The sequence below is a fragment of the Mus musculus genome, chromosome 13 (genome assembly GCF_000001635.26).
Source record: "Mus musculus strain C57BL/6J chromosome 13, GRCm38.p6 C57BL/6J".
Lineage (NCBI taxonomy): Eukaryota > Metazoa > Chordata > Mammalia > Rodentia > Muridae > Mus > Mus musculus.
Window position 1 is genome coordinate 51,659,706 of NC_000079.6, and position 27,446 is coordinate 51,687,151.

The window sequence follows — 27,446 nt, forward strand, 5'->3', positions numbered from 1 at the left end:
GAGCAGAATGGTGCATATGGAGTGTCAGATCCCCAGGAGTTGGCAGTACGTGTAGCTGTGAGCCGCCTGTGTGGGTGCTGGAAAGCAAACTCGGGTTTTTTGCAGTTGCTGTACGTAATTTTAACTGCTGAGCCATCTCTTCAGCTGTGCATTTGGTTGCTTTTAAAAGACTACTGCACAGTGTAAGAGCTGTGGGGTTGGCTCAGAGGGTAAAGGTTTGCCAGGCCAGAGTGAGGACCTTAGCTTGAATGCCCAAAACCAGTGAAAAGGCCAGACATACCCATGTCTGTAACCCCAGGGCTCTCTTGGGATGATGGGATGTAGACACACAGAATCACCTAATGCTTGGGCCGGCCACCTCGGGTAGGTTCCCAGTGGTGAGCAAGGAACCCTGTCTCAAAGATGTTGCAGGACAGGAACCCAATCCTGAGGTGGTCCTCTGACCTCTCCACACATGCACAGTGCCGTAGCCTCAGCAGCACACAAACGAGATTTTTAAAAATTCTTCTAAAATAATGATGATAGCACGCAGTAGAAGAGGGTTCCCTCAATTAGTGAGTATGCTGTTATGTTCTTAATATTTAAAATCCTTTGAGGCTTTCTTCCATTAACTATTTTTTAACAACAGCCGTGGCTTTTGGATCTATCCTGTTGCTAGCTATAGTTCATTTAAACCGTCTTGAATAAGTCGTTTGTAGTTTTCATTGGTCTTTGAGAGCTTGACAGTTATCTCTATGGGAAGCACAGGTGTTTTGCTTTGGTGCGTGTGGCTCAGGATAAGCACAGGTGCTGACAAGAGCTAGGCCGAAGCTCATATGCTGAGTTACTTCCGCAATTCTATGCTGTGCTTTAGCAATTGTAATGTAGGTTCCTGAACATACTGAAATAATAAAATGACAAGTAGATAAATCTGTGAAGTATATGAACCTATAAACTTAAAAATAATTTAAGGGCTGGAGCAATGGCTCAGTGGTTTAGAGCACTGGCTGCTCTTTGAGAGGACCTGGGTTCAGTTCCCATCACCTACATGGCATCTCACAGTCATCTGTAAGTCCAGTTCTAAGAAATCCAGAGCCTTCTCTTGGCTTCTTGAGCACTAGGCATGCAGATAGTTCACAGGCATACATGCAAACAAATTACCCATACACATAAATTTTTTTTTTAATATTTATTTTACATATATGAGTATACTATCTTCATGCTCACCAGAGGAGGGCATCGGAGCCCATTACAGATGGTTGTGAGCCACCATGTAGTTGCTGGGAATTGAACTCAGGACCTCTAGAACAGCAGTCAGTGCTCTTAACTGCTGAGCCTTCTCTCCAGCCCCCCACATAAATTCTTGTAATCATTTAAAATCTATTATCTGCTTAGGAGTACAAATTAAGCATCTCCATTTGCTTACGCTGGTCTTGCAGTCACTCTTGGGTGTGTTTGGGTGTCCCTTCATTCTGCACCACACACCATTACTGGTCCCGGTCAGGAGATGATGAACCTGCGACATGGGAGGGCACATGCATTTCTTGACTTTGTGGCTGTTGCATTTTGACTTGATGGAGTCTTTTGTATTAGACTACTTACTGCTGACGAGGGCATCGAGTTCCTTGGGGCAAGTTTGATCTTGTTTCTTCTTTGCACATAACTGCTTAACCACCCACAACTAACAACAACCAACCAAAAACCCAGCAACAACCTATCATGCCTCTCAGGGCCCTAGCATTTATATACCCTCTGAAAAGTCTCCAGAATTCCAAACATCACACAATCACAGAAACTATCTGCAGCTTGCAAAATTACATGCCCGCCAAAGCATGTGACACCTGCTGTGGATACTCCGAAGCAGCCACCCCGGGAGTAAAACACAAACACATTCCCATAATACTTCTGTGTTTTTATAAAGAAACCAAACTTCTCACTACAGCTACTGCCCTGAAAAGTTGTATATGGGGTGTGCGGGTGTATATTTGTTTATTTGATTTTTCACACTTGTATGTGTGTGAGAGTATTTGTGGGCAAACACCACTACATGCAACAAGATTTATTTTTTATTATATGTAAGTACACTATCGCTGTCTTCAGACACGCCAGAAGAGGGCGTCAGATCTCATTACGGATGGTTGTGAGCCACCATGTGGTTCCTGGGATTTGAACTCAGGACCTTTGGAAGAGCAGTCAGTGCTCTTAACCGCTGAGCCATCTCTCCAGACCCCTAGATTTTTTTTTTTTTTAATTAAATGGTCCCTTTCTGTTTGAAATAGGAAGCAATAACAGTTGGACTGAGTTCTGTGTACTTTTTAAAATTAGACTGTTTTAGAGCAGTTTTAGGGTCACTGCAAATTGAGAGGTAGGGATAGAGCTTTTCTCATATGCTGCCTGCCCTATCCACCCCTAGCTTCCATGCCAGCCCACCCTGGTTGTGTGTTACAATCATACAACTCCATGGGCATGCCTCTTCCCCTGGGCATTCCTAATTGACACCTGTGTCACTCCAGGTGGTTAGACAGAGAATGGTAGGTGTCCATCATTATGTCCTGAAAAGGAGAGTGGCTGCTGGGAAGCTCCATGTTTAACCTGCACCATGTTTAACTCTCTCCCCAGCACCTGCAGCCTCTCTCTGCTCATCTGTCTTCTGGAACACTCTAGAGTTGGAGTCTGTGCTCTGTATCGGCTTTCTCTTGCTAATATATACTGGTCTGTGTTTTCTCGTTTGCCAGCTGGGTTGTAGGCTGTTACCTTTTGCCACAGTGGCCTCGTGTGGAACCTCCCCAGGAGTGAGTGAGTGAGCGAGCATCCTGCCGCTCTGCATCCCCACACCAGATTGTTACTCTTGTGTAATTTGGCCATTCTAAAATGTGTACGGTACCATGTTGTTTTAAATGGCTTTTCCCTAATGATATCTGATGGCTTCCTTTTAGGGCAAAATGGTGAAGAGCGATCACACTGATGGAGCTGTGACCAGTAATGCCACTACCAGTTCCCCTTCATGTACCCAAGGTGAGAGCGACCACAAAATGCTGTTTGCTGAGCACATTTAACACCAGTGTGCTACAATATTGTTTGTTTTGGAGCTGCCTTTAAGATAGTTTTGAAACAGTAGCATCAGTGCTGTATGGGATATAGGAGCCCATCCAGACCCATGAGAGGCCTGGTAAATGAGAAGCCCTGTTCCAAATGTGTGTCAGAGGCCCAGAGCATCACTGTATTTAAGTGATAACTTGATATTTGTATTATTCAAATTTAGACCAAGTTTTAAAACAAATACTACTTTATGGCCAGGCCTATAACCCCAGCATCTGGGAGTCTGAGGCAAGAGAATTGCCACAAGCTTAAGGCTAGCCTGGTCTATATATTGTATAGTGAGATTCTGTCTCATAAGACAGATACTCCACTTAAAAATTAATAAGTGAATTGCATCTTAAACAGTTTATTAAAAAAAAAAACCTTTTCCATAATTAAAAGACTGTTTCTAGAGCAGCCTTGGCTTATAAGTACTTTGTAGCACGTAGCTGTGTGCATCTGGTTTGTCGTTTAAACCTCCACTGTTATTGCCTTGCACCCGGAGTATGAAGAATGAGCGTGACTACTGGGCTTCTCTCTCTCCTGCCAGGAAAATGGCTGTAACCTGGTGTTCTTTCAGGAGCCCCAGGAAGCCAGGTATTCAGAAAGCATTGAGGGAATTCTATTTCTGAGGTGGTTACAGAAGCTTTTCCTATAAAAAAGTCCAAGCCATTCCTTGGTGCATGGGCCTGTGTTCTTGTGTTTAGTATGGTGTTCCCCGGGGCAGTTCTTCATTGCCAAGGCTGTCTCAGTAGCTCTGTAGTGTGGGACAAGCGGCTGACAGGCATTGATCATCCCTGACTTGATGGGCGGCCTTTTGTTTGGTCTACTGTGGAGCTTCATGGGGATCTGGAGTAACTTCTGTGTGCTTATACTGTGTTGTAATGAAGTAAGTTGCCAGGCACTGTGACAGCAAAAGTCTACAGATCCTTGACTTCTGCTGTTAACACAGAGCAGGGTTAGTAGACTCAACGTGGATCTTTGCTTTTTAATCCTGTGTTTGCCACATGGATAGTTTGTTGGTTGTTGTTTTACAGAAATGTATTTGCCTACCCATCTTTGTCTTCCAAATTAAGAAACTTAGGCAAATATTTAACTTAAGAATTGAAGGGAAAGTTACTGAGCATGCATTCTTCTAGAACAAAAATGAGTAGAGTCAGTACTGTAGCTCTGAGGGAGTGTTAGACAGTCAGTGGATACTGTAGTTCTGAGGGAGTGTTAGACAGTCAGTGATACTGTAGCTCTGAGGGAGTGTTAGACAGTCAGTGATACTGTAGCTCTGAGGGAGTGTTAGACAGTCAGTGATACTGTAGCTCTGAGGGAGTGTTAGACAGTCAGTGATACTGTAGCTCTGAGGGAGTGTTAGACAGTCAGTGGATACTGTAGCTCTGAGGGAGTGTTAGACAGTCAGTGATACTGTAGCTCTGAGGGAGTGTTAGACAGTCAGTGGATACTGTAGCTCTGAGGGAGTGTTAGACAGTCAGTGGATACTGTAGCTCTGAGGGAGTGTTAGACAGTCAGTGATACTGTAGCTCTGAGGGAGTGTTAGACTGTCAGTGATACTGTAGTTCTGAGGGAGTATTAGACAGTCAATGGATACTGTAGCTCTGAGGGAGTGTTAGTCAGTGATACTGTAGCTCTGAGGGAGTGTTAGACAGTCATTGATACTGTAGCTCTGAGGGAGTGTTAGATAGTCAGTGGATACTGTAGCTCTGGGATAGTGTTAGCTAGTCAGTGGATAGTGTAGTTCTAGGGGTGTTCTAGACAGCTTGTCTTGCAAGATGGTATTCTAGATACTCTCTTTTTTTGTTTGGTTTGGTTTGGTTTGGTTTATCAAGACAAGGTTATTTTTTGTAGCCTTGGGCTTTCTGGAACTAACTCTGTAGATCAGACTGGCCTAAAACTCACAGAGATCCACCTGCCTCCATCTCCCAAGTGCTGAGATTAAAGGCATGCACCGCTACCACCACCACCACCTGTTGTGGTAAATATTTAATCTCAGTGGGGGGTTTCTACCTTGTCCTTGGTTAGTCAATTCCCAGCCCCAATGCTCCTAGAAATAAGACTCAGACTCAAAATATATTTACAAATACCCTGGCTATATAGCTAGGTTCTTACCTGACTAGAATCTTAAGTTAAGATAACCTTTTTATTTTAGCCTCCATTCTGCCACGCTGGCTGGTTCCCTGTGCTCAGGTCCCATGCGTCTCTCCCCTCACATCTTCCCAGGCCAATTTCCCACCTGGCTCTGTCCCAGAATTCTTTCTCCTCCCAGATGTCCCACTTTGATTTCCTGCCTAAGCCACGGGTCATAGGCTTTTTAAGTGACAGGTGGTGTATTTATACAGTACACAAGATGGTCTCTCTACAACCACCACCCAGCTGATATAGTCGTTTTTGTTATGCTGTGAGTAATTAAATAGTTATTACATGAAGTGCATGTTTGAGTAATCAAGGAACTCTGGCTTACTGTTGAAATTGTTCGGTAATTATGATTATCTTTAAGCAGAGTTGTCTTGGACACCAATGGGTTATATTGTTCGGCAGACAGTGTCTTCAGATTCAGCAGCAGCCACTGAAAATGTGACTTCCATGATAAACCTAAAGAAGACTACTTCATCAGCTGATGCTAAAAATGTTAGTGTGACATCTGAGGCTTTATCTTCAAATCCTTCCTACAACAGAGAAAAGCGTGTTTATCCTGCTCCAAAGGTATGCGTCAAGGATCCTAGATCAAGGATGGGGTCTGGGTGTAGTGGCAAAAACTGTAATTCAGCACTTGGCAGGCTCATACAGGAGGATTGTAAATCCAAGGCTATCCTGGGCCACATAGTGAATCCTTGTCTCAAAATAAAGGCAATAAGATGATTGAACGTCATGGGTTGGGGAAAGAATGTACAGTTAATGGTGACAGACTTGAGAAAGAGTTACCTGGTAACGTTTATGGAATGTATATAGATGTAATGCCACTGACCTATACACTTAATCATGTTAAGGGAATGGTAGTTAATGGTACATGTAGTGTTTCACAGTAGGAAAGAGGGACAGCAGCAAGGCATGCTTCCATGATGACTGTATGGATCTGCTGTAGCCCCCTGGGCACCGTCCTTCCTGAGTCTGTGCCATCTACTGACTGCTGCAGCCTACCCAATACCAACCAGCCTGAGTGTTTTGTACTTGAGCTTTGAGAAAAGGATGGCATGTTAGTCAGGAAATGAGCGAGCTCTTCTATGTGAGGAGAGGAGGTGTCTTAAAAGACTGCCGCTGGGCTGAGTGGTGATACTTTTGTTTCCTGAGAGACGGAGACAGAGAACATCTTCGTCCCTTGTACGCTGCCACAGCAGGACTTCCAGCTCCAGAACGCTTTGAAGAAAAGATGCTTCTCCAAGTTTCTGCTCTGATACGTATTTGATGCATCTTTTTCCTTCAGGTTTTTCAGTTGCACTTAAATAACTGTGACTAATGTAACAGTAGTAAAATAATTGAATTTTAAATTTTGATCACATGATACTACTTTTAGTTTACCTGTTGCAAGACAGGATTTCAGAGTAAATTGTTTCCTCCTTGTTTTGTCCTGAGGTGGGGGTCACACATGGCAGTTCAGGGTGGCCTGGAACTCATATCAGTCCTTTTTTTTCCCTTCTCTAGTGACTTGAGTACAGGTGGCATAGGAGCCTTCTGTCTGGTGATTGTTTGTAGCTCTAGGTTGCCATTCAAACCAGTTTCCTAAAACATGGTGAGGGATCTGTGTCCTGTAAATTAACAGGTTTTTGGGGGGTTTTTTTGTTTGTTTTTTTTATATTAAGCTTCTCTCTTTCTCTCTCTCTCTCTCTCTCTCTCTCTCTCTCTCTCTCTCTCTCGGAAGGTTTGCTTTGTCTCAGAGTTTGGGGGTACATCATGGCAGGACAGGCATGGTGGCAGGATGGATAAGTGACTGGTCATGTGTGCTCAGTGAGAACACACAGGAGTGAATGTGTTTCAGAATACTTCAAGCAATTGCTTCCTACATCATTGTACACCCTGTAATCCCTACACTTAGGAGGCAGAGGCATGCAGATCTCTGTGAGCTCGAGGCCAGCCTGGTCTACAGAGTGAGTTACAGGACAGCCAAGGCTACAGCAAGACCCTGCCTCGAACGAGAGAGAGAAAGAAAGAAACAAACAAACCAAACAAAAAGTATTTTAGAAAACTTGTAATAAAAGTTAGACACCATGCTTGGCCAACATGACAGCTGATCCAGCCCCAGCTCTCAGAAGGCAGAACCAGTGGCATAAATGCCTGGTCCAGGTCCGTGAGGCCAGAGGCCTAGTGGGTCACTTTGCATCCTACGGCTGGGACAGCTCTGCTTTGAATGATGCACTTTCTTCTCCATTATGAAGTCTGTGCAAATGGCAAGTGTTACTGTGAGAGTCTAGTCATCTGAATGCTCTTCATACCTCTCTGAATTCTTTTAAATTTCACTTATTTTTTCCAGTTTGTTCTTGGGAATGAACCTGGGCCCAGGCCCTTGTCTGTCGTTCTTCATTTCCACCCTTTGGAGAAGCTGCATTAGTAGATTATTGTATACCATGCTGCAGGCTTCAAAGAAAAAAAACTAAGTTAAGAAAAGATTTTGTTGGTTTTCAAAGTGTACTGGCTGGTTTTGTGCGTCAACCTGGCACAAGCTGGAGTTACCACAGAGAAAGGAGCCTCCCTTGAGGAAATGGCTCCATGAGATCCTGCTGTAAGGCATTTTCTCAATTAATGATCAAGGGTGGGAGAGCCCAGCCCATTGTGGGTGGTGCCATCCCTGGGCTGGTAGTCCTGGGTTGTATAAGAGAGCAAGCTGAGAGCAAGCCAGGGGAAGCAAGCCAGTAAGTAACATCCCTCCATGGCCTCTGCATCAGCTCCTGCTTCCTGACCTGCTTGAGTTCCAGTCCTGACTTCCTTTGGTGATGAACAGCAATGTGAAAATATAAGCTGAATAAACCCTTTCCTTCCTAACTTGCTTCTTGGTCATGATGTTTGTGCAGGAATAGAAACCCTGACTAAGACAAACTGGTACCAGCATAGTGGGGTATTCCTGTGACAACTTGACCATGTTTGAGGAGGACTGTGGAAGGACTTTGGAACTTTGAGCTAGAAGATCCATTGGGATATTCAGAGCTCTGTGGGATGTTGTGTAGGAGCTTGGAAGATAATGTTGAGAACAGGCAGAAGATGGAGGGCTGGCTTGTGAAATTTCAGAGGGAAGATTAAAGACTCTTTTCAGGGCCCTTGCTTTGATTGTGAAGATTCTTCGGTTTTGGTTAGCTGTCCCGGTGTCCGGTCTCCGCAGTCTCCCACCCGCGGCAACAAGAACAACTCGAACACCAAGTCGGGTTCACACAACAGCTTCTTTACTTGTGGCTTTTTCCTTTTACAGTTCTCTTCCCCAGCAGCTTCTTCTTAGGGCAAGGGCTAAAACACTCCTATTACAACAGCTTCTCTTACTCTACTTCTACTCACGGCAAGGGCTAAAACTACTCTCTTCACTACTCTCACCAAGTCACCTCCTTCTAGCTCCACCCCACCTCATCCAATTAGAATTCACACACACGCACGTGTGTGCTCCAGACACGAGCTCAGGTCGTTCACAGATAGGCTGACAGGTCTGGATCACGAGGAACAGTCCAGCCTGGCAGGCAGCCCTCGCATGCAGCTTCACTGCGCATGCTCAGGCAAGGTAGTAAACAAGTGGGTTTCACGGGGCCTGTGGCCGCACCCGCTTCCCGCAATTAGCTGGGGCTGAAGGTTCAGCAGTGATTAACAAGATACCAGAACTACTAAAGTGAACCCTTTGCTTTACTGGGACTTCTCATGCTAGTTAGCTGGAGCTAAGAAATTAGTGGTGATTAAGAAGAGACAGCATCACTGAGGTGAAATCTTCTGGGAAGTGTTTTCTGAGAGCACAGAGGCTGTGTTCCAGAGATAGCCAAGGTTGTACCTCATGCTGCAGCTGGACTTGGAAATGTGTAAGAGTCACCCACATGGTACTGGTTTTGAAGGCTGAAGGGCAGCTGAGGCTCAGCACTGTGAGAGGCCATGGAAGGCCATTTGTGAAGGTGCAGCCTCAGTAGCAATTGATGGCCCAGGACTGAAGGGGTCATGCAAAGGAGTTGAGAGCCTGTGAGAGGCTATTGGTGAAGCCTAGTTGCAGTGGAAGACATCAGTGTTTTGGAGTTGCCAGTACCATGAGATGACCACCAAGAACAGCAACAGCAGTGGAGTACAGGCAGCTGGAGCCTAGAAGACGAGGTATGTGCTACAAAGGGCAGAGCTGGAGAAGTGACCCAAGCCCTTGGAGGAGCCCAGAAGATCCTGAGTGCATCCCAGATATTGGACAGTTTGAGTTTGCTTTTGATTGTGACTGTGCCCTGATATTTTTCTCTCTTGAAGGAAAAAAGAATTTTACTGGAGCCCACAGTTAAGAGACTTTGAATTGTAAAAAGACTTTGACTTTCATAAGAGATTGGATATTTTAAAGGGATTGAAATTTTTTGTTGTTGTTTTTTTGTTTTTTTTTTGTTTTGGTTTTTTTTTTGGTTTTTTTGGTTTTGGTTTTTCGAGACAGGGTTTCTCTGTATAGCCCTGACTGTCCTGAAACTCACTTTGTAGACCAGGCTGGCCTTGAATTCAGAAATCCACCTGCCTCTGCCTCCTGAGTGCTGGGATTAAAGATATGCGCCACCATGCCCAGCAGGGGTTGAAATTTTAATATGTAAATATTTGTAAAGGCTGTGGGACTTTTAAAGTTATTTAGATCTTGGGGATGAATAAGGAAGTAAAGGCTTAATAGTGGGGTGTATGTGTGTGTCAAATTGACCAGAGGCCAGTTATACTGGCTGCTTTTGTGTGTCAACTTGACACAAGCTGGAGTTAACACAGAGAAAGGAGCCTCCCTTGAGGAAATGCCTCCATGAGATCCAGCTGTAAGGCATTTTCTCAATTAGTGATCAAGGGGGGAGGGCCCACTGTGGGTGGTGCTGTCCCTGGGCTGGAAGTCTTGGTTCTATAAGAAAGCAAGCTGAGCAAGGCAGGGGAAGCAAGCCAGTAAGTACCATCCATGATGTTGTGTGTGACCTTAAGTCACTGAGTTTAAGTTTATGTTTGCATCCTCCCTCCGTTGGGGTCGGAGAATCAGCCCAGGTCTGGCACATGCACTGCCATCAAGTCACAACCCAGACCTTTATATAATTAAACAAGCAAGCCATAATTGACATTTTTACAATGCTTTAAAAGCTGGACTTTGTATAACTACCAAGCATTTTGCTCCTGCTGGGAACTCTGCTAGGATAGAGCAGTTCCATAAAGCGTCCTAGTGCTGATAGAGCTCAGGTGATGGGAAAAGGATGAAAGGATGCACTTGTGCAGATACAGACCACAGCGTAGGCATCAGCGCTCCCAGAGAAAGTCCAGAAAGTCATCAGATAGGTGGAGGAGTACCCTAGAAATGAGCTGGGTCGGACAGAACTACCAGTCCATGCAGACGTAGTAAGTAAGAGCCCAAGGCCAGGGCACGTCAGCCTCAGATGAGAGCAGCCTGTGGAAGTGGTGGTCAGCCCAGCAGGTCAGGGTGGGATTTGCTCAGAGGCTCCTGGAGTCTGATGCCCATGTAAATGACAGGAACCTGCCTTGTGCTGGCAAGCACAGCACACATGACTGAGCAGCTCCCTGACAGTCTGACCCTCTGAAGGTGCTCAACTCAGTCATTCCAGGCCCAGAGTCTCCAGAAAAGCCATGCACTTGCTGTTTTAATTTTGTTCTGACACAGGTCAGAGAGTCTATTAAATACTGTAATATCCCACAGTTTTTTCTTTCCTTTTTTTTTTTTTAGGGTTTGTGTGTGTGTGTGTGTGTGTGTGTGTGTGTACATGAGTTCTGTATGTACACCTGCATGCCAGAAGTAAGGATCAGATCCCATTACAGATGGTTGTGAGCCATCATGGTTGCTGAGAATTGAACTCAGGGCCTCTGGAAGAGCAGCTAATACTGAGCCAGCCCTTTTCTTTGTGTTTTTATCTAGGCCAAAGCATCACAAGGAGGTGAACTTGAACAAAACGAAAGCTCCAAAAAGAATAAGAAAAAGAAAGAGAAGTCTAAACCGAGTTATGAAGTCCTGACGGTTCAGGAGCCGCCAAGGATTGAAGTACGTATATTTATTTTTGAGCTTTATGTGGTAAAAATGAGGGGCTTTCTTAGACACGGAAGATCTGTGATGCCCTCTTTAGCAACCTTTTCATGCTGACCAAGAGTGTAACAGTCCCCCAGCATGGTAGGGCAAGCCTGTGCTCTCAGCAATTGGGAGGCAGAGGCAGGAGGATTAGGACTTGAAAGTCAGCCTTAGCTCCACAGAGTTTTGAAGATAGAAGATAGCCAGGGCTACTTGAGGACTGGCAACAGCAGCAGGGTGAGCTCACAGTCCTCCCCTTTCCTCCTGTTCGAGGCTGTCTTGTGTGGGCTCTGGGTAAGCTCACAAGCAGGAGGACACCAGAGAGAACTGGCTGTAGTTTAGCAGCCGCTGTTCCGTGCTGTTCACCCCCACCCCACCCCACACCCCATTCTCTGCACTGTGTCCATCCCTTTTCAGTGTCAGCCTTTGCAGGGCCGCCTTTTCTTGTCACGTATCCTGTGAAAGTCTTCACTATTAAAGACAAGTATAAAACTCCATAGGTTTCTTATAGATCCCAGGCAGAAGAATCCCATATAATAATGTCCAGAAATATTCATTCTTATCCTAAGATTCCTATACTCATGTTCACATACACTAAAGAGCCAGTCTGGGTTTTGACTGTTCTTCACACTGGCCTGTTTGTATTTTTCACACTTCCATACCAGACTTGGGACCCTTGCTGTTTGTATAGGCACAAGATCTACCAGGGGACCTGCCCAGGACATTCCCTGGAAATGTCATTCCCAAGGAGTCTTGGAACATTCCAGAAGAGCAGTTAGGGGTAGGGCAAAGTGTTGTGCCTTTGCCTTTTAATTTCCATATGACTTTGCTGCAAGGTACCCAAAATGCTGACAAAATTCCAGCAAAATGATGTAAAATAATTTTAAGTGATTTTACAGTTTTTAGCAGGCTTATTGCCTTTGTCTGTCTGTCTGTCTATCACTCTGTCTGGCATAAACCCCAGAATATTTACATCTGCTGGTTGTGGCTTTCTGGGTTTCTCTGTTGAAAAACATGAGTCTTTTAAAGGACAAGACTTTTGATAAAGTAATAATGGTGGGTTCTGGGAACTCCTGCAGGACCTAGGTCCTGGGCAGCAATTCTTCTCTGCCTAGACAAGAGTGTAAGAACTGTGATCATAGTGTGATCCAAGAGTTAAAGCCGAAACGTCCATGGTAGCATTTTGAAGATTGTCTTAGTCAGGGTTTCTTTTTTTTTTTTCATTTTTTTAAAAGATTTATTTATTTATTATATGTAAGTACACTGTAGCTGTCTTCAGACACTCCAGAAGAGGGCGTCAGATCTTGTTACAGATGGTTGTGAGCCACCATGTGGTTGCTGGGATTTGAACTCCGGACCTTCAGAAGAGCAGTCGGGTGCTCTTACCCACTGAGCCATCTCACCAGCCCTTAGTCAGGGTTTCTATTCCTACACAAACATCATGACCAAGAAGCAAGTTGGGGGCCGGGCGTGGTGATGCACGCCTTTAATCCCAGCACTCGGGAGGCAGAGGCAGGAGGATTTCTGAGTTCGAGGCCAGCCTGGTGTACAAAGTGAGTTTCAGGACAGTCAGGGCTACACAGAGAAACCCTGTCTCGAAAAACAAAAAAACAAAAACAAAAAAACAAACAAAAAAAAAAGAAGCAAGTTGGGGAGGAAGGGGTTTATTCAGCTTACACTTCCACACTGCTGTTCATCACCAAAGGAAGTCAGGACTGGAACTCAAGCAGGTCAGGAAGCAGGAGCTGATGCAGAGGCCATGGAGGGATGGTACTTACTGGCTTGCTTCCCCTGGCTTGCTCAGCCTGCTCTCTTATAGAACTAAGACTACCAGCCCAGAGATGGTCCCACCCACAGGGGGCCTTTCCCCCTTGATCACTAATTGAGAAAATGCCTTACAGTTGGATCTCATGGAGGCATCTCCCCAACTGAAGCTCCTTTCTCTGTGATAACTCCAGCTGTGTCAAGTTGACACAAAACCAGCCAGTTCAAAGATGTTGTGTAATAATCACCTCTGAGAATTTTTGCGGATCTTGTAGAAAGGTGTGAGTCAGGGGAAGCCCTGTGCAGCTGCTTCGCCCATGTGGGAAGCTGACGGTGTGCCTTCTTTCCTCAGGATGCAGAGGAATTCCCCAACCTGTCAGTTGCGTCGGAAAGAAGACACAGAGGGCAATCACCGAAGCTTCACAGTAAACAGCAGACGCAGGTCAGTTTAAGATTACAACCACCATTGCTTTTGGTGTAACTGTCTGTCCTGGTACACAAACTAGAGAGAACCTGCTCTCCAGTGTCTTTGCCTAGGGATTTCATCTAGGGAGAGCAGCTGAGTCCCTATTAAGCTGAAGCAATTTGTCCCTTTTGTCATTAGACCTGGTAACTGCAGTTGCTGTCAGGAGGGAACAGACTGCCTAGAACTGAAGAGTGGAGCACTCTCCCACCCAGCCCAGGCATCACTGAGCCAAGGAGGCTGTAGCTCTAACCAGAAAAACATGTAGTTTAGGGTTTTTATTTAGGTAGGGGAAGGGGGGTGGGGTTGTTTGTTTGAGATAGGTCTCGCACTAGAGCTCAGGCGGCCTTGAAATTGAAATAGTCCTTTTGCCTCAGCCTCTTAGTGGTTGGGGTTACAGGGGAATGCCTCTATTCCCATCTTCAAAGACTTCTATAGCCAAAGATTTCATGTAAAATTTGATGTCTTACCTGTCAGTATATGATGTTAATTCACAGTGGAGATATAGATAGAAATGGAAAGGAATAACCAACCACAGCAATGAGGGCAGATAATGTGAGTTTTTAATTACTTGATTTAATAAAAACAAAACCAGAAAAATTAAAGTCTTTTAATGTGTTCATTTTATCTTTTTATTTTTTGAAAATGTAAATCTTGGTGTAAAAAATACAGTATTAGGAGTAAACTTGTAAATCTGTGCTTTGTAGAATGAATTTAAAACAAGTGGGAAGAAGAGCCAGGTCCCAGTGCAGCTGGACCTGGGGGGCATGCTGGCCGCGCTGGAGAAGCAGCAGCAGCAGCAGCACGCCTCGCACGCCAAGCCATCCTCCAGACCCGTCGTGTTCTCAGGTGGGCACCTGTCACCTCAGCAAGGGCTCAGAACTGCTCCCCAGAGGCCACTCTGTCCCAGGTCCATTAGAACAGAACAGTCTCTTCTGCTGGGTGACATGGTGCAGAAGAGCAGAGGCTACTCGCCCCACAGACGGAAACAAACGCAGATGAGTCGGGAGGGAGTCTCAGCCAGCCAGGACAACATGCTGAGAGTCTTGTCTCAAATATATTTAAATATGATCTATAAGGATTAATAACCGAGTTCCAGAATGGCCAGGGCTATATGGAGAAACCCTATCTTGGAAAACCCAAACAAAAAGAATCAAGAACCATCTTATTTAAAGCTAAAAGGTGTCCCCAGTTATCCTACTGTGGGGTCTAGGGCGGAGCTCATCTTGTCAGGCTGAAGGGCAAGTGCTCCTACTGGCTGACCATTTGCCGGCCCAGTTAACCCTTGTATGATGTCGAGATTCCAGGACAGAAAATCTCCATGCAAGGTGCTATTTTCTCAGGGTCTCGCTGTATTCTGCCTGCGTGGATCTCCCTTGTGTGGGTGGATGGGGGAGAGACAGACATAGCATGGTGTGGAGCAGTGGCTGGGAGCTTTATGTCCTGTTCCACGGGCAGTAGGCAGAAAGAGCGACACTGGATCTGCCGCGGGCTTTTGAAACCTCGGGCCCACCCCAGTGACATGTTCTTCAGAAAGGCCACACCACCTAATCCTTCCTAAACAACTTTCTTTAGCTGGGACCAAACATTCAAATATGTAAGTCTGTAGGAGCCTTTCTCATTCAAACGACCGCAGACACCACTCTGGACAGGGTATAGTCAGTGCAAATGGACTCTCCTGTGCCAGCTCTGTGGATGTGCAAGTAGATCACACGTGTACTCATGGCGGCCAGAAGAGGAGGTTGGATAGTCTCCATCACTCTGTCCTGTGCACTCCTTTTGAATCAGGGTTTCTCCCAGAACCTGGGGCTCTTTCCTTCTCAGCTAGACTAGAAATGGCCAAGCCTCAGTCATCTCCTCTCTGATCCCGTAGAGCTGTGATTACAGGTGTGCACACGGTGCCTGGCTTGGTACACGGGTGCTAGGATCCTCGTGACTACAGAGCAAGCATTCAAATGATGTACTAAGCTTCCGGCCCCTTTGGTTTGTTGCTGTGAAGTTTATATAAGTTCAACTTTTTCAACTGTACAATTTAGAGGTCCAGATGAGGGGATGGATTCAGTGGTGCCATTAGGTGCCAGACAAGCAAGCAGGTCTAGCCACATGTCTGCTCCTAACAGTGTATGAGAGTAAGGCTCTGTAGATGCAAGCTGCTGTGTTGTAGAATGAGGAGCAGCCTAGAAGTAGTGTCGCCTGTGGACAAGTTGTGTAAGTGACTCAGGGATTGCATGAGTGAGGTCGGACGGACAAAACACTAGTTATTTTAACATGACACTCCATAAGGGAGTGGCCAAGACATGCTTAGACAAATTCTAAGAGTTCTTGGAACAAGGTAGTGGGCACATGCGGGGTTTGTTGGTTATCATTCCTTTTTCTTTGGTATTTTAGAAATCATATAATCATCTGTGGTAATCAAGGGAACTGACAGGAGCAGGGAGGGGCAGGAAAAGAGAATGGTGAGGAGAAGAATGTTCAACCTATGAGAGAGCCGTGTTCAAAGGCTTTAAACATGAAGGGGTAGAGCACAGAGGGACCAGCGATTGCCGTGAAACAGCGCTGTGGTAGGAAGTGGGGTAGAGTGGGAAAGTTCAACTCCGGTGTTCAGTACTTACTACAGTTACTAATTGGAGGAATCAACTGCCCATAGCGGGATTCAGAGAATGATTTTGTCCAGAAAAACTCAAGAATCAACTAGAAGCAGGACTTGAATTTTGTAAGAGCCATGTAATATAAGTAGACAAACAATATTACTAAGAAAGCAGTAATCAACTTGTGCAGAGGCAGTACCAACTGAGTGTGTCGTGATAAACAGTTCCCAGGAGCCACTGGTAGTAAACACAAGACCAACCACCTCAAAATAGCCCAAATCAAGCAGTGTGGTCCTTGAAGTTTTAGGCTGTACGACGACACAGTCTGTTTGACTGTGGCCAGAGGACAGACCTTCCCAAAGTATTTGCAAGCAGAGATTAAATACCATTTGGAATCCATGCCTATGAGAAGGTGGTTTGACAAAGGTCAGTAAGGTTGTGGATCAGAGAGTGCATGGGAGACCCCTCCAGACCCTCGGCCTGAGCTGAGGGACCGAGTGGCACCCCCTGTGTTGCAGTTGGAGCAGTGCCAGTCCTGTCCAAGGATGCCTCCTCCAGTGAGAGGGGACGCCGCTCCAGTCAGATGAAGACCCCACACAACCCCCTGGACTCCAGTGCCCCCCTGATGAAGAAGGGGAAGCAGAGGGAGATACCTAAGGCCAAGAAGCCCACCTCACTGAAGAAGGTATGTGGACATTTTCCATGGAAGCAAGACACTGGAAGACTGATGCACTCTGCCTATTTGCCTGCCACTCTCAGCCCTTCAGTCTTTTCAGTTGTTCTGGGGAACGAAGCGAAGGGCATTTCTTATGTAGGAAGCATTCCACCACTGAGCTAGAGCCCAAGCCCACACCTTTGACTGTTAAGGATCACATTGCAGACCAACGCTGCACCAATTGTCAGGGGTTCCTGGTGAATGGTCCTTCTCCTCATACCAAGACAGTGGGCGTGAGGCCAAGACAGAGCCTTCCTGTTCCTGGGGGCAGGACAGACACACACCCAGCGTGGGGCACTTGCATTAACCTTCACATACGATGCTGCTTCCTGGCACTCTGCCAGTGACTGAAAGTTTCTCTGCATACCTCCTGTTCACCAGTTGGCCCTATGGTGTGGGTGTGTGCTCTGTGTTTGTTTAAATGTCTGTGGTGAGTGACTCTTGTTCCACACATTTGGCCTCTGAGTCTTGTGTTTCCAGAGAGAACTGTGTGATGCTCATGTTATATGTGGTGTGGAGCAAGCCACCCAGAGGCATGACTGAACTTAGGCATTTCTCAGGCAGAAGAGCTTATCTTTTAGGTGCAAGTATGTAGGGTATTTGTTTTGTTTTGTTCTGTTCTGGTTTGATGTTTTGGTTCCGTTTGGTTTTTTTTAGATAATTTTGAAAGAACGGCAAGAGAGGATGCAGCAGCGACTCCAAGAAAGTGCTGTGAGCCTGACGGTGGCCAGTGATGACTCACAGGATGTGGAGAGTGGCGCCAGTAACCAAACCCCCAGTCAGGACAACCCCACAGGTACCAGTCCTCTGAGTGAGTGTGTATGTGTATGTGTGTGCGTGCGCGCACGCTTGCACGCGCCTGAAATAATCTTTCAGGTGAGAACTACTGTGAGAATGGTGAGCTGTGGTAGAAACTGTGGGAACTCCGCCAACCCCACATGGACCTTGTGGTAAAATGCAAGTCAGCATGGCGCCTGGAGGATGTGGTTTCCACAGTCTAGCCTTATAGGACACAGGAGCGAGCCCCTTCCCGAGGTTTGGTGTTGGGGTGGATGGTGGGATTTCCAACCATAAGGCTATTTACCAAGTGTGTCATGAAAATTAATGTGTACGGGTTTTTCAGAAGACTTTCTATGGAGTTGCGTGTTCAGAGAATGTGCATAGTGCAAATGTATGTAGCTGAAGGACTTCAGCATGAGCAAACAGCTCAGTGACCCTCCCGCAGGGGGACTGCCCCAGCATGGTACCAACCATAGGACTGTGGCCTTGTCGAAGTGCCACTGTGGTGTGTGCCACACTGACTCCGCCTCCTTTTGGGGCCTGTGGAGCAGTTCTCTGTTTTCAGCATTCTATAGTATTTGGCTGCGTAAGCATGCCCAGTGTGGAAGGCCAGCTGGGTAGCTAGGAGACAGTGTGGTTGGTGCCTCTAGGAAAACATGAGTACTTCTAGAGCATGCGTGCTGTTGCAGACCCCCCCCCCCCAGCCCCCCATGTCTCCAAGTGCTCTACCATCACTGCAGTGTGGATAAGCCTTATCAGTGTTCCCACCCCTGTCCCAGGGTGAGGTGCTTGCCACAACAGAGGGAAGCCCGTCCCTTGTGATGTTACCTTGCTTTCATTCTGGTGCTCTGTGGAGGTAACTGGTTGGAGATGCCGAGCTCTTACTGACTCCATCTGGTATGTTACACATGGCCACAGTCCAGCACTCACATGTGTTTGTGTTAGTTGGATTTGGTTTTCTGTGTTGTTTTGGTTTTTGTTGAGATTGTAGTTTTTGCTGAGGTTGCTAGCTTTAAACTGACCATAGCCTAGGTCTTCCTTGAGCCTAGCCACGGCAGTCGTCCTGCCTCAGCCTCCTGTGTGCTGCTAACCGAAGGGGGTTTTGTTGTTGTTTGAAGTGGGGTCTCACTTGTAGCCCTGCTCACTTGGAGTTGAGAATATAGACCAGTAGGCCCTGAACACACAGATCACTGCCTCAGCTTTCTGAGTGCCGGGATTAAAAGTGTGCTCTACTGTGCTTAGCGACTAACCTTGCATTTTAAATTTTCCTAATATGATATTCTTTAGAGTCCAAATGTAAAAGGTAAATTTTGGCACTGAACAGCACATTTAATGGTACCATTTCTGTATTTTACCACAATAAAAATGAGTAAGAAGAGAGACATGAGGAGGGGAGGGAACACTGGGACAGACCAGAAAGCTACCCCAGCAGTCCCTGCCAGCCTCTGCCGCCCCTAAAGCTGTAGTGCTTCTCTTTCCCCGGCTGTGCAAGTAGGGTTGCTGCTGTGTCACTGGCACCAAGACTGCCTGCTCTGCAGAGCTACACAGTGATTTCTCCCCCTCTCTGAAGGTCCAGAGAAGACAGAAGAATCAGTGTCTTCTACACCTGTGGTTGAGGGTGAGTCAGAGGAGCCAGCTGGCACAGAGTTCCAGAGGGACCCAGAGGCTTGCCAGCCTGCCCCTGACAGTGCCACCTTCCCCAAGATCCACAGCCGGAGGTTCCGGGAGTGAGTGAGCACTGGCTGCTAGGGCTCGGGTCGGGGGGCAACAGCATAGGCTGGAGTGTCTGCTGCAATGCATTTTAATCCTGTGCTTGAAATCCACCGGGTAGCTAGTTATGCAGTGGGGATAGGATCCTGTTCCTGTGTGTATCTGCTGGTTCAGTGTGCTCTGGTTCTGTCCCTCCGGTAATGATTGAAGAGGTGTCCTTAGTCTGTTTTTGAAGTTGGGATAGGGTGAGGTGGCAGTGGTAATAACTGGGTCCTCCAAGTTTAGTGTCACAGCCATTTCTTTTTTCCCTCCAGTTTTTCCTCTTTTCTCCCTCTTTTTTTCCTTCCTTCCTTCCTTCCTTCCTTCCTTCCTTCCTTCTTATGTATTTTTCTTTTGGGAGACAGACTTACTGTGTGACCCAAGCTAGCCTTGGCCTTGAACTCACTCTCCTGCGTGCTCAGCTTCTGAGTACTGGAGTTGCAGGTGTGGCCTGCCATGCCTGTCTTCAGTGTAGTCCCCAGGGTGTGAGCAGTCAGCAGTGCTCATGCCTCCTCAGGGCAGCCTGTCTGGGTACCCGTGTGCAGAGCAGAGTGACACATAGAGGAGAAGCCAGATAAGGCCTTAGGAGTCGTGCAGGGCAGGGCCTCCCATGGCATTCCTTCCTGTGGTGGAGGGAGTTGCATGGTCCTGCTGAGTGCTGGTGTCTTGGTGGCTTTTGTCTGATGCTGTCTGCATTCCCTGTCCCCGGGTTCCTTTCAGCTACTGCAGCCAGATGCTTAGTAAAGAAGTAGATGCTTGTGTCACGGGTCTGCTCAAGGAGCTGGTGCGCTTCCAAGACCGCATGTACCAGAAGGATCCCGTCAAGGCCAAGACAAAACGGCGGCTCGTGCTGGGGCTGAGGGAGGTCCTGAAACACCTGAAGCTCAGGAAGCTGAAGTGCATCATCATCTCTCCCAACTGTGAGAAGACCCAGTCTAAAGGTGACAGCCCTGCAGACCCACAGCCAGTCATGCACATGGTCGGTGGGCACCTTGGCAGCTTGCTTTCAGTTTCAACAGAGAAGTCGCTTTCTAGTGTGCTACCACCTGAGCCCTACCTAACACTAACTCTAACCTTCCTGACCAAGGGCCTTCCTCTCAGGCCAACCAGCAGCTCTTCCTCTGATGACAGGGTAGGGTGAGCCTGCCGTAAGCTGTAGTATAGAGCCCAGTGGGGTTGCTAGAGACATTGCAGGGGGCTTTGGTCCTGTTGGCAGAGTTGTTCAGCCTGTGGTCAACTCCTTCGCTCGTTCATTGCTAATGTGGGTTTATCACGGTATTGTCACGGTTCTCCAGCAGTTAGCCTGACCTGGAAGAAGGCTTTGTGTAAGGTGATAGTGAACTTCCCATCATGACTCTGGGAGGACTTGCCTGACATCCTGTGTCCTGGGTTCCATGGCGGAAGGAGTCATTAGGAAGATGCTGTCATTCACACACCCTCTTCATCCAGTTAGAACTGCGAGTGAGGGGAATATTTGGGACACATGAGCCATCATCTCCCTGGACTGTTCCATTCTCCCGTGGGTAACCTTCAGCTCGGCCAAAGTCACACTTTGAGGTAACAGGTCCAGATCTTGGTACTGAGTCCTGAGCCATGATCTCCAGTTACCATTTTACATCCCAAACCTTGAGGTTTTCTAACGGGCCTGAGGCACTCAGACCTTGGAGCAGCAACAGCTAGACCTCTTCTGTGCAACCCAGCAGCTCATCTCTGCTGGCCCTGTGCTGCTCCACCATTAACTCCAGCCAGAACGTGGCAGGGATCTAGTGACTACCAGGCTAGCTGTGTGTCTGGTAGTGCCATTTGGTAGAGACTAAACTGTGAAGTGGTCACACAGGCTTGCTTATGAAAAAGGCAAGCCTGGGCTTCCTGCCCTCTAGAGACCTCAGCAGCTGACAAACCTTGGAGTATTTCCTCCCATATCCCCAAGTAAGTGGTTTGGCTACCATGCCTGGTGCATTTTCAGCTTTGTGACAGCTCCACTTGCAGAAGAGCCAGTCATGTGCTCCTGGTAGGTCTTTCCTTCTCCTGCCTGTGGGTTCCACCTCTACGCCCTTCCTCACACTGCTGACTGTCAGAGGCTGTGTAGCATGCTCCATGCATGCCTAGCCGTGCCTTGTCGGAGGGCTCTTAAGAGAGCTGGCGGTTTCCTGAGTGAATGCTGCCGAGCAGTGGCAGTGTGAGAGGGAGTCTGGGAGGAGCTGTCCCAGGAGAACTGACTGCACAGGGCTTCCCTGCCCTGCCCCACACCGCTTTCCAGCTTATAAAGTTCAAGGTTAATGTAGAGTGAACATTTGATCTCCTTAGATCATCCTGTGCTGAGAACAAGGGTCAGGGGTTCAAGGTCAATGTGCAGATGACATTTGGTCCCTTTTGTTAAGTGTGGGAAAGAGCAGGGGTCAAGGTGTTCTGCTCTGTTAGCATGTTGGTGGTGGTCTGAAAATGGTTGGTGAGCTTTGTGACTTTATTCCTGTGGTCTTCTATTTCTGAAGTAAATAGGTGATTTGTTCGTTCCTTTCTGCTATTGTTGGAGTGTAGAGGTGTGTGCCAGCACCCTGACTCCCTCTGCTGAGAATCACCCTCAGGTGCTCTGAGGTTGCAGGTGTGTCACTGCAACCCCTCCCTGTGCTGGCCTTGCTGGTACCTCATCGAAGCAGGCCCAGGGTAGTAAAGAGCAAGGATCCAGTGTGAGCCAAGCACCTGGGCCTGCGGTGTGGTAGGCACCCTAGCCTCTCTGAGCCTCTAGTTTCCATTTTGTAAGTGAGACTTAGCACTTGTCTTTTAAGACATTGGAGATGATTCAGAGCTGATATGTGTGAAGCAGTTGATCAGCGCCTGTGACAGAGTGGTGCTAATTTCGTTTTCCCTGAGCACAGTGGGTGCAGTCTACCTTAGAGAATTGATTCTTCCTGGTGGAATTTGGTATGGGCAGCTGAGCTTATTGTGATTCTGAGGGGGCTATGTTGCATTGTCCTGTGTCCGAGCAGGTGGGCTGGACGACACGCTGCACACCATCATCGACTGCGCCTGCGAGCAGAACATCCCCTTCGTGTTTGCACTCAATCGCAAGGCTCTGGGGCGGAGCCTGAATAAAGCTGTTCCTGTCAGCATTGTAGGGATCTTCAGCTACGATGGGGCCCAGGTGAGTTGGGCCCGAACAGGCAGGGCGTAGCCCTGTTAAGTTGACCCTAAGGAGAATTCACCCTAAAGCAGAAGCCTCTCAGAAAGCAGTCGCCTTTGTCCGAATAATAGCACCGAGGAAAGGTCCTCAATTTGACTCTAGGTTTATTGCCAATAGAGAGGCACCATGGGCCTAAACATTTGATCAGGCTCCTCATCTGGCAACACCCATAGGCAGAGACCCCACAACCTGTGTTACCTCTGCCTTGTTATGGAGGATACCATCCTACAATGTGCTCTCTGTGCTCAAGGACCAGTTCCACAAGATGGTTGAGCTGACCATGGCAGCCCGTCAGGCATACAAGACCATGTTGGAGACAATGCGGCAGGAACAGGCAGGAGAACCTGGACCTCAGTCCCCTCCCAGCCCACCCATGCAAGACCCCATCCCATCCACGGAAGAAGGCACCCTCCCTTCCACTGGAGAAGAGCCACACTACAGTGAGTGTCTGGGGAGGGGACCTCTGTGGTAGGAGAGCAGCATGGTGCCTTAAGACAGCTGCAGTAGTGGCCGGGCGTGGTGGCGCACGCCTTTAATCCCAGCACTTGGGAGGCAGAGGCAGGCAGATTTCTGAGTTCAAGGCCAACCTGGTCTACAAAGTGAGTTCTAGGACAGCCAGGGCTACACAGAGAAACCCTGCCTCAAAAAACAAAACAATAAAACAAAAACAAAACAAAAGACAGCTGCAGTAGGTCACTGTAGGTTCAGGACTGAAGCCATCACTCTTGCCATCGCCTCCTAAGAGCTTAATCAGCAGACACCAGAAGCTGCAAGTTAACATTGATGGTCTTCTTGGACTTTGAGCCAAGTGTGGACAGAGATGGCTTACAGGCAGCTATACCTAAGACCAACTTGAGAGAGCAAAGGAATTCTCTCAGATCCATTGTCTACTGCAATGTGCTCTGCAGGGGCTGGGATTGATACTGGTCATTAGGGGAGAGCCAGCCTAGCAAATGGGTGTTGGGGGGAAGAGAGTAGAGCTGACCAGGGACCTGAGCAGAGTGAGCATCTGTCACTCATTCCTGCCTCGGAAGGAGCTTTGGACCTATTAGTGTCTGTCACTTGGGCTGTTCTCCTGTTTCAGTTGAGATTTGGAAAAAGCACCTGGAAGCGTACAGTCAGCGTGCCCTGGAGCTGGAAGACTCACTGGAGGCGTCAACCTCTCAGATGATGAACTTGAATTTATAAGAAGAGTTCTTGCCTGTGTGTCTGTGTATTGGGTAAGGATGGGAGAGGCAGGAAAAGACTTCCTTCTCAGTTCTTTACTGACATGATGTATTTATGTGACTGTAGAGTTGGAAATTCACTGGGCCTCAGGGCAAAGGAAGCACCTGGTTGTAGCACTGAGTCCATCAGATGGGCACTCAGATGCGCCCGTGGGCACCTTTCCTTAAGAGCCTATTGATCAGCTTCGGTTCTTTCTCTCTGCACTCTGGATCTGGAAAACGCTGGAGAACGTGGTCCTGGGTACCGTGGCTGCCTAGGACCCACTATTACAGTGCTGCTCAACCAAGTTTGGGGATGGTGAACCAGGAGCTGTGCTCCGGGGTGTGCAGGGCCCTTCCTCGGGGGTGGAGTCCTGCCATTGTGCTGCCAAGGATTTGCTAAGATGAGCCTCAGAAGAAAATTAGTTTCTAACATGACTTTTTGACATAAATTAATGCTTTTAGTTTTTATTTTCCAAAGAAGCAGTATATATCAAATTTGTAGATTTCAGTTTGGTGTCTACAAATCTTTTTAATGAACATAGGATGAATGTGTTTCTGTCCTAGAGGACAGAGCTTACTAACATATTTTCCTGCAAGCAAGAGGGCTTATTTGTTTTGAATAAAGAGTGATTATTTAATTTCATCTCAGGCTATTGTGATCTTAGGTGAGTGGTATCAGTCTCACAGGTTAGCAATGGAGTTCCTTACTGACTTGGTCCTCTTTTGCACTGCGGTGGTGTGACGGGCCCAGTCATCATACCCAGTTCCAGACCCAGGGACTATGGCATCCCTAATAGACCTTTGCGTCTCTTTTGCCCGAGTCTGCCCCATGTCAGGAATGCAGCTGCACTCAACATAGCCTCTGAGGACAGAGCGGCTTGTGCCGAGCAGAGAAAGTGGGAGACTGGGTCAGAACGGCATCCCAGTGGCCTGCCGTTCGGAGCCTACGGCTAGTTCTCACCCCTGGTTGACCCTGTTGTTGACTTTGTGGCAGCCTGGGATGGATTTGGTGGAATTAGGTCAGCAGCTTTTCTCCCCCTCATGTCAGTAAGCCACAAGCTGGTTATAGTAAGTTTAGAAATAGAGTCTTTGAGAAAAAAAGGCTCTTAAATGAATTTATAGGGATTTTTAAAAGAACCCTATCAGCTGCATTAAGCAGCTAGAATTTTGAAATTTGATAGGACAAAAACAAAAACAAAACCTGGTCTGAAATGTCTTGTGATTTGAAGGCTTCCTGCCCCGAGCTGCCTCATCTATGGCGCACGTCTGCTAGTCCAGGCTCCTGGCCCACACAAGAACCCTTGGGTGCTGGACTTCTGAGTTCTCATTCTGCCTCCAGAAATCCTTGCCATTGACATTGCACATCCTCTCCTGGGGTGCCCTGGTTGTGCCATCACTCTCTTGGCACTCCTGCAGAGGCCAGTGCTTCAGGTGAAGTCAGCTAGTCTTCCTTGGGCCCACTGTGCCAGGGGTGCCCAGGACAGGGTCACAGGAATGAGCACCAGACTGAACACAAGTGCAGATGCCCACTCTTGTTGCAGCTGAGCAGGGAATCTTACTAAACATACTTCCTGCCCGAGCATCCTCTGCCACCTCAGTGTATGATTGCTTTGTGTCATAGACAGGTCCTGACAAATCCAGTCTTCATGGAAGATACAGGGAGCAATGACAAGCCACACCTCAAATACAACCAGTGAAAGTAGTTCACAAGAAAATTCTGTTCCAAGGGTGTGAGGGTGCTGCAAGCATGGCTCGTGTGCATTAGCCAGATGAGTGACCAGGGGCCAGGCTGTGCTTAGATGAGAAGACAGTACACATGACCATCAGTGTGTCTGTCTCTGCCCAGAACTGGCCCCAAGAGGGACCTGCTAATCCCACACCTTGAAGCTTACCTGATTCATTTGTCCCAGAAAGAAAGGACATTGAGCAGGCTGAGCAAGGCAGTGTCTCCAGGTATCATAGAAGGGCGTGGCTTGGTTATGAACAGAGTTTTAGGTTTTATGATTGACAAGAAGAGACTTGTCTGTGGAGATTAAAGGCTGAGTAGGTCTTGGGCCACACCTCCCCAGGTCACACACACCCACAAGCTTCAAAGATTAACTGTACTATAAAGACCTAGAGACATGCTAACTCAGCACTGGAAAACAGTTTAATACGGCACCTGAAGGTTTGCATAATTGGCCTGTTTGGCATTTCTACCTCAGAAGCGGAGCGCTGACAGGGTAAACGGGTGGGAAGCACTGTGCTTTGGAAAACAGCCTTGGGCTCTGAGATAAGCGAAGAGCAACTTCCTCATGTCACTCAAGGTTTAAGGCAAAAGATTCTCACATGGACCCCACCTCTCCTATCCCAGCTTAGCCCCTGGAACAACCTGTTTCCTAGGTGGCCACAGCAGCAGACTTGAGTTAGATCTACAGAAGGGGAGTGGAGATTAGCTGTTCTGGCCCTGGGGGAGGGACAGGAGTGCAGGGAAGTCCTGGGGAGAATGCAGGGTGTCTGCCATCCGGTTAGCCTTCATGACAGACCTGCTGCTCTGTCATCTGCTTGGGTGAGGAGCCTTCTGTTTCTGCCAGGCAGACTGATCTTTCTGCTACATAAGAGCTAATGTAGAAAGGTCTTGTTCTGTCTCAGGCCTACTGGGGTTCAGGCCTAGAGATTCCCAGCCTCTAGGAAGGGACACTCAGGCTGTGGCGAATGGCAGTGTGGAGCCAGCCAAGACACAATAGCTTGGTGCAGTAGGTGCTGTGCGTTCATCAGGTACGTCTGCAGCTGGTGTCAACAAGGTCACTTGGGATCAGTCCAGAACTGCCTCTGGTGGCTAGAAGGTATCCTTGCTGCAGCTTTCCTACAGAACAAAAACAAGAATTCAAGGTAGTTTCTGAGTGATTGGCCCAGTAGACTAGGCCTTCCCTGCTCTGGGGTGGAATGGTGGAAACCCCCCCCCATCCCAACCCCCAGGGCGTCAAGTTAAGAGTATGCAAGTGGTCTCTCTCAGGACTCTCTCTTTTTTTTGGGGGGGGGGGGTTAAAATTATTTATTTGTTTATTTATTTATTAATTATATGTGAGTACACTGTAGCTGTCTTCAGATACACCAGAAGAGGGTGTCAGATCTCATTACAGATGGTTGTGAACCATGTGGTTGCTGGGAATTGAATTCAGGACTTTTGGAAGAGCAGTCAGGCTGAGCCATCTCTCCAGCCCCATCTCTCAGGACTCTTGAGACAAAGGCAGCACTGTGTGCTCTCGTTTCAGACAGGTGCTTATGAGCCCATGCTGCTTAGCCTTCAGAAAGAGGCTGTGGTCAATGGCTGAGATGATTGGCGTCTCCTAGTGTCAAAGAGGACCCTTGGAGGGGAGATTTGCATGGGCTCTGATGAGAGGACTAGCAACACTCACTGTGACAGCCTGGCAGTTATCTGATGCACATACTTAGGCCTCCCCAAGGTTAGAGCTCCCTGCTTGTGTGTGGCAGCTAACCGCAGGGTAAATCTAGCCAAGGGGCAGCACAGTGACTTGAGCCTATGTGAGGGCACCCTTCCTGAGGAAGCCTCTTCCACAAGCTTGTACGTAGTGACAGTCCCACCTTCCCATGTTCTTCAACAGCAGCTAGTCTCCTGCTCTCATGAAAGCAGTGAGTTCCAGGGGCTGGGGCAGCCTTGGGACCTAGGAAAAAGCTACTGGCCTGTACGTGACCTAAAATGTGTTTTGGTCTCCTCTTACAACATTGTCATATCCTTGATCCTACTAG

At 47.6% G+C, this 27,446-nt stretch overlaps 2 protein-coding genes across 18 annotated transcripts in view; one reads left to right on the forward strand and one right to left on the reverse strand.

The window, feature by feature from the left end:
* Secisbp2 (SECIS binding protein 2) overlaps positions 1-24,339 on the forward strand; it is a 32,363-nt gene extending 8,024 nt beyond the window's left edge. For 2 of the 9 annotated variants that reach the window (NM_029279.2, NM_001308448.1), the window contains exons 6-17: positions 2,916-2,994; positions 5,567-5,769; positions 11,102-11,224; positions 13,365-13,454; positions 14,183-14,324; positions 16,582-16,748; positions 17,436-17,574; positions 19,129-19,285; positions 20,028-20,248; positions 22,295-22,449; positions 22,739-22,928; positions 23,573-24,339. In NM_029279.2, coding sequence (NP_083555.1) covers positions 2,916-2,994; positions 5,567-5,769; positions 11,102-11,224; positions 13,365-13,454; positions 14,183-14,324; positions 16,582-16,748; positions 17,436-17,574; positions 19,129-19,285; positions 20,028-20,248; positions 22,295-22,449; positions 22,739-22,928; positions 23,573-23,676 — 1,770 coding nt within the window. In that variant the 3' untranslated portion in view covers positions 23,677-24,339. Of the gene's footprint in view, positions 1-2,915; positions 2,995-5,566; positions 5,770-11,101; positions 11,225-13,364; positions 13,455-14,182; positions 14,325-16,581; positions 16,749-17,435; positions 18,456-19,128; positions 19,290-20,027; positions 20,249-20,602; positions 22,450-22,738; positions 22,929-23,572 lie in introns of those variants that run through there. The other 7 variants (XR_382238.4, XR_382237.4, XR_001780824.2 and 4 more) reach the window with 7 other exon arrangements.
* Positions 24,340-25,823: 1,484 nt separating this feature from the next.
* Positions 25,824-27,446, reverse strand: part of Sema4d (sema domain, immunoglobulin domain (Ig), transmembrane domain (TM) and short cytoplasmic domain, (semaphorin) 4D) — a 108,150-nt gene continuing 106,527 nt past the window's right edge. For all 9 annotated transcript variants that reach the window (NM_001378324.1, NM_001378321.1, NM_001378317.1 and 6 more), the window contains one exon: positions 25,824-26,541. In NM_001378324.1, coding sequence (NP_001365253.1) covers positions 26,515-26,541 — 27 coding nt within the window. In that variant the 3' untranslated portion in view covers positions 25,824-26,514. The remainder of the gene's footprint in view (positions 26,542-27,446) is intronic.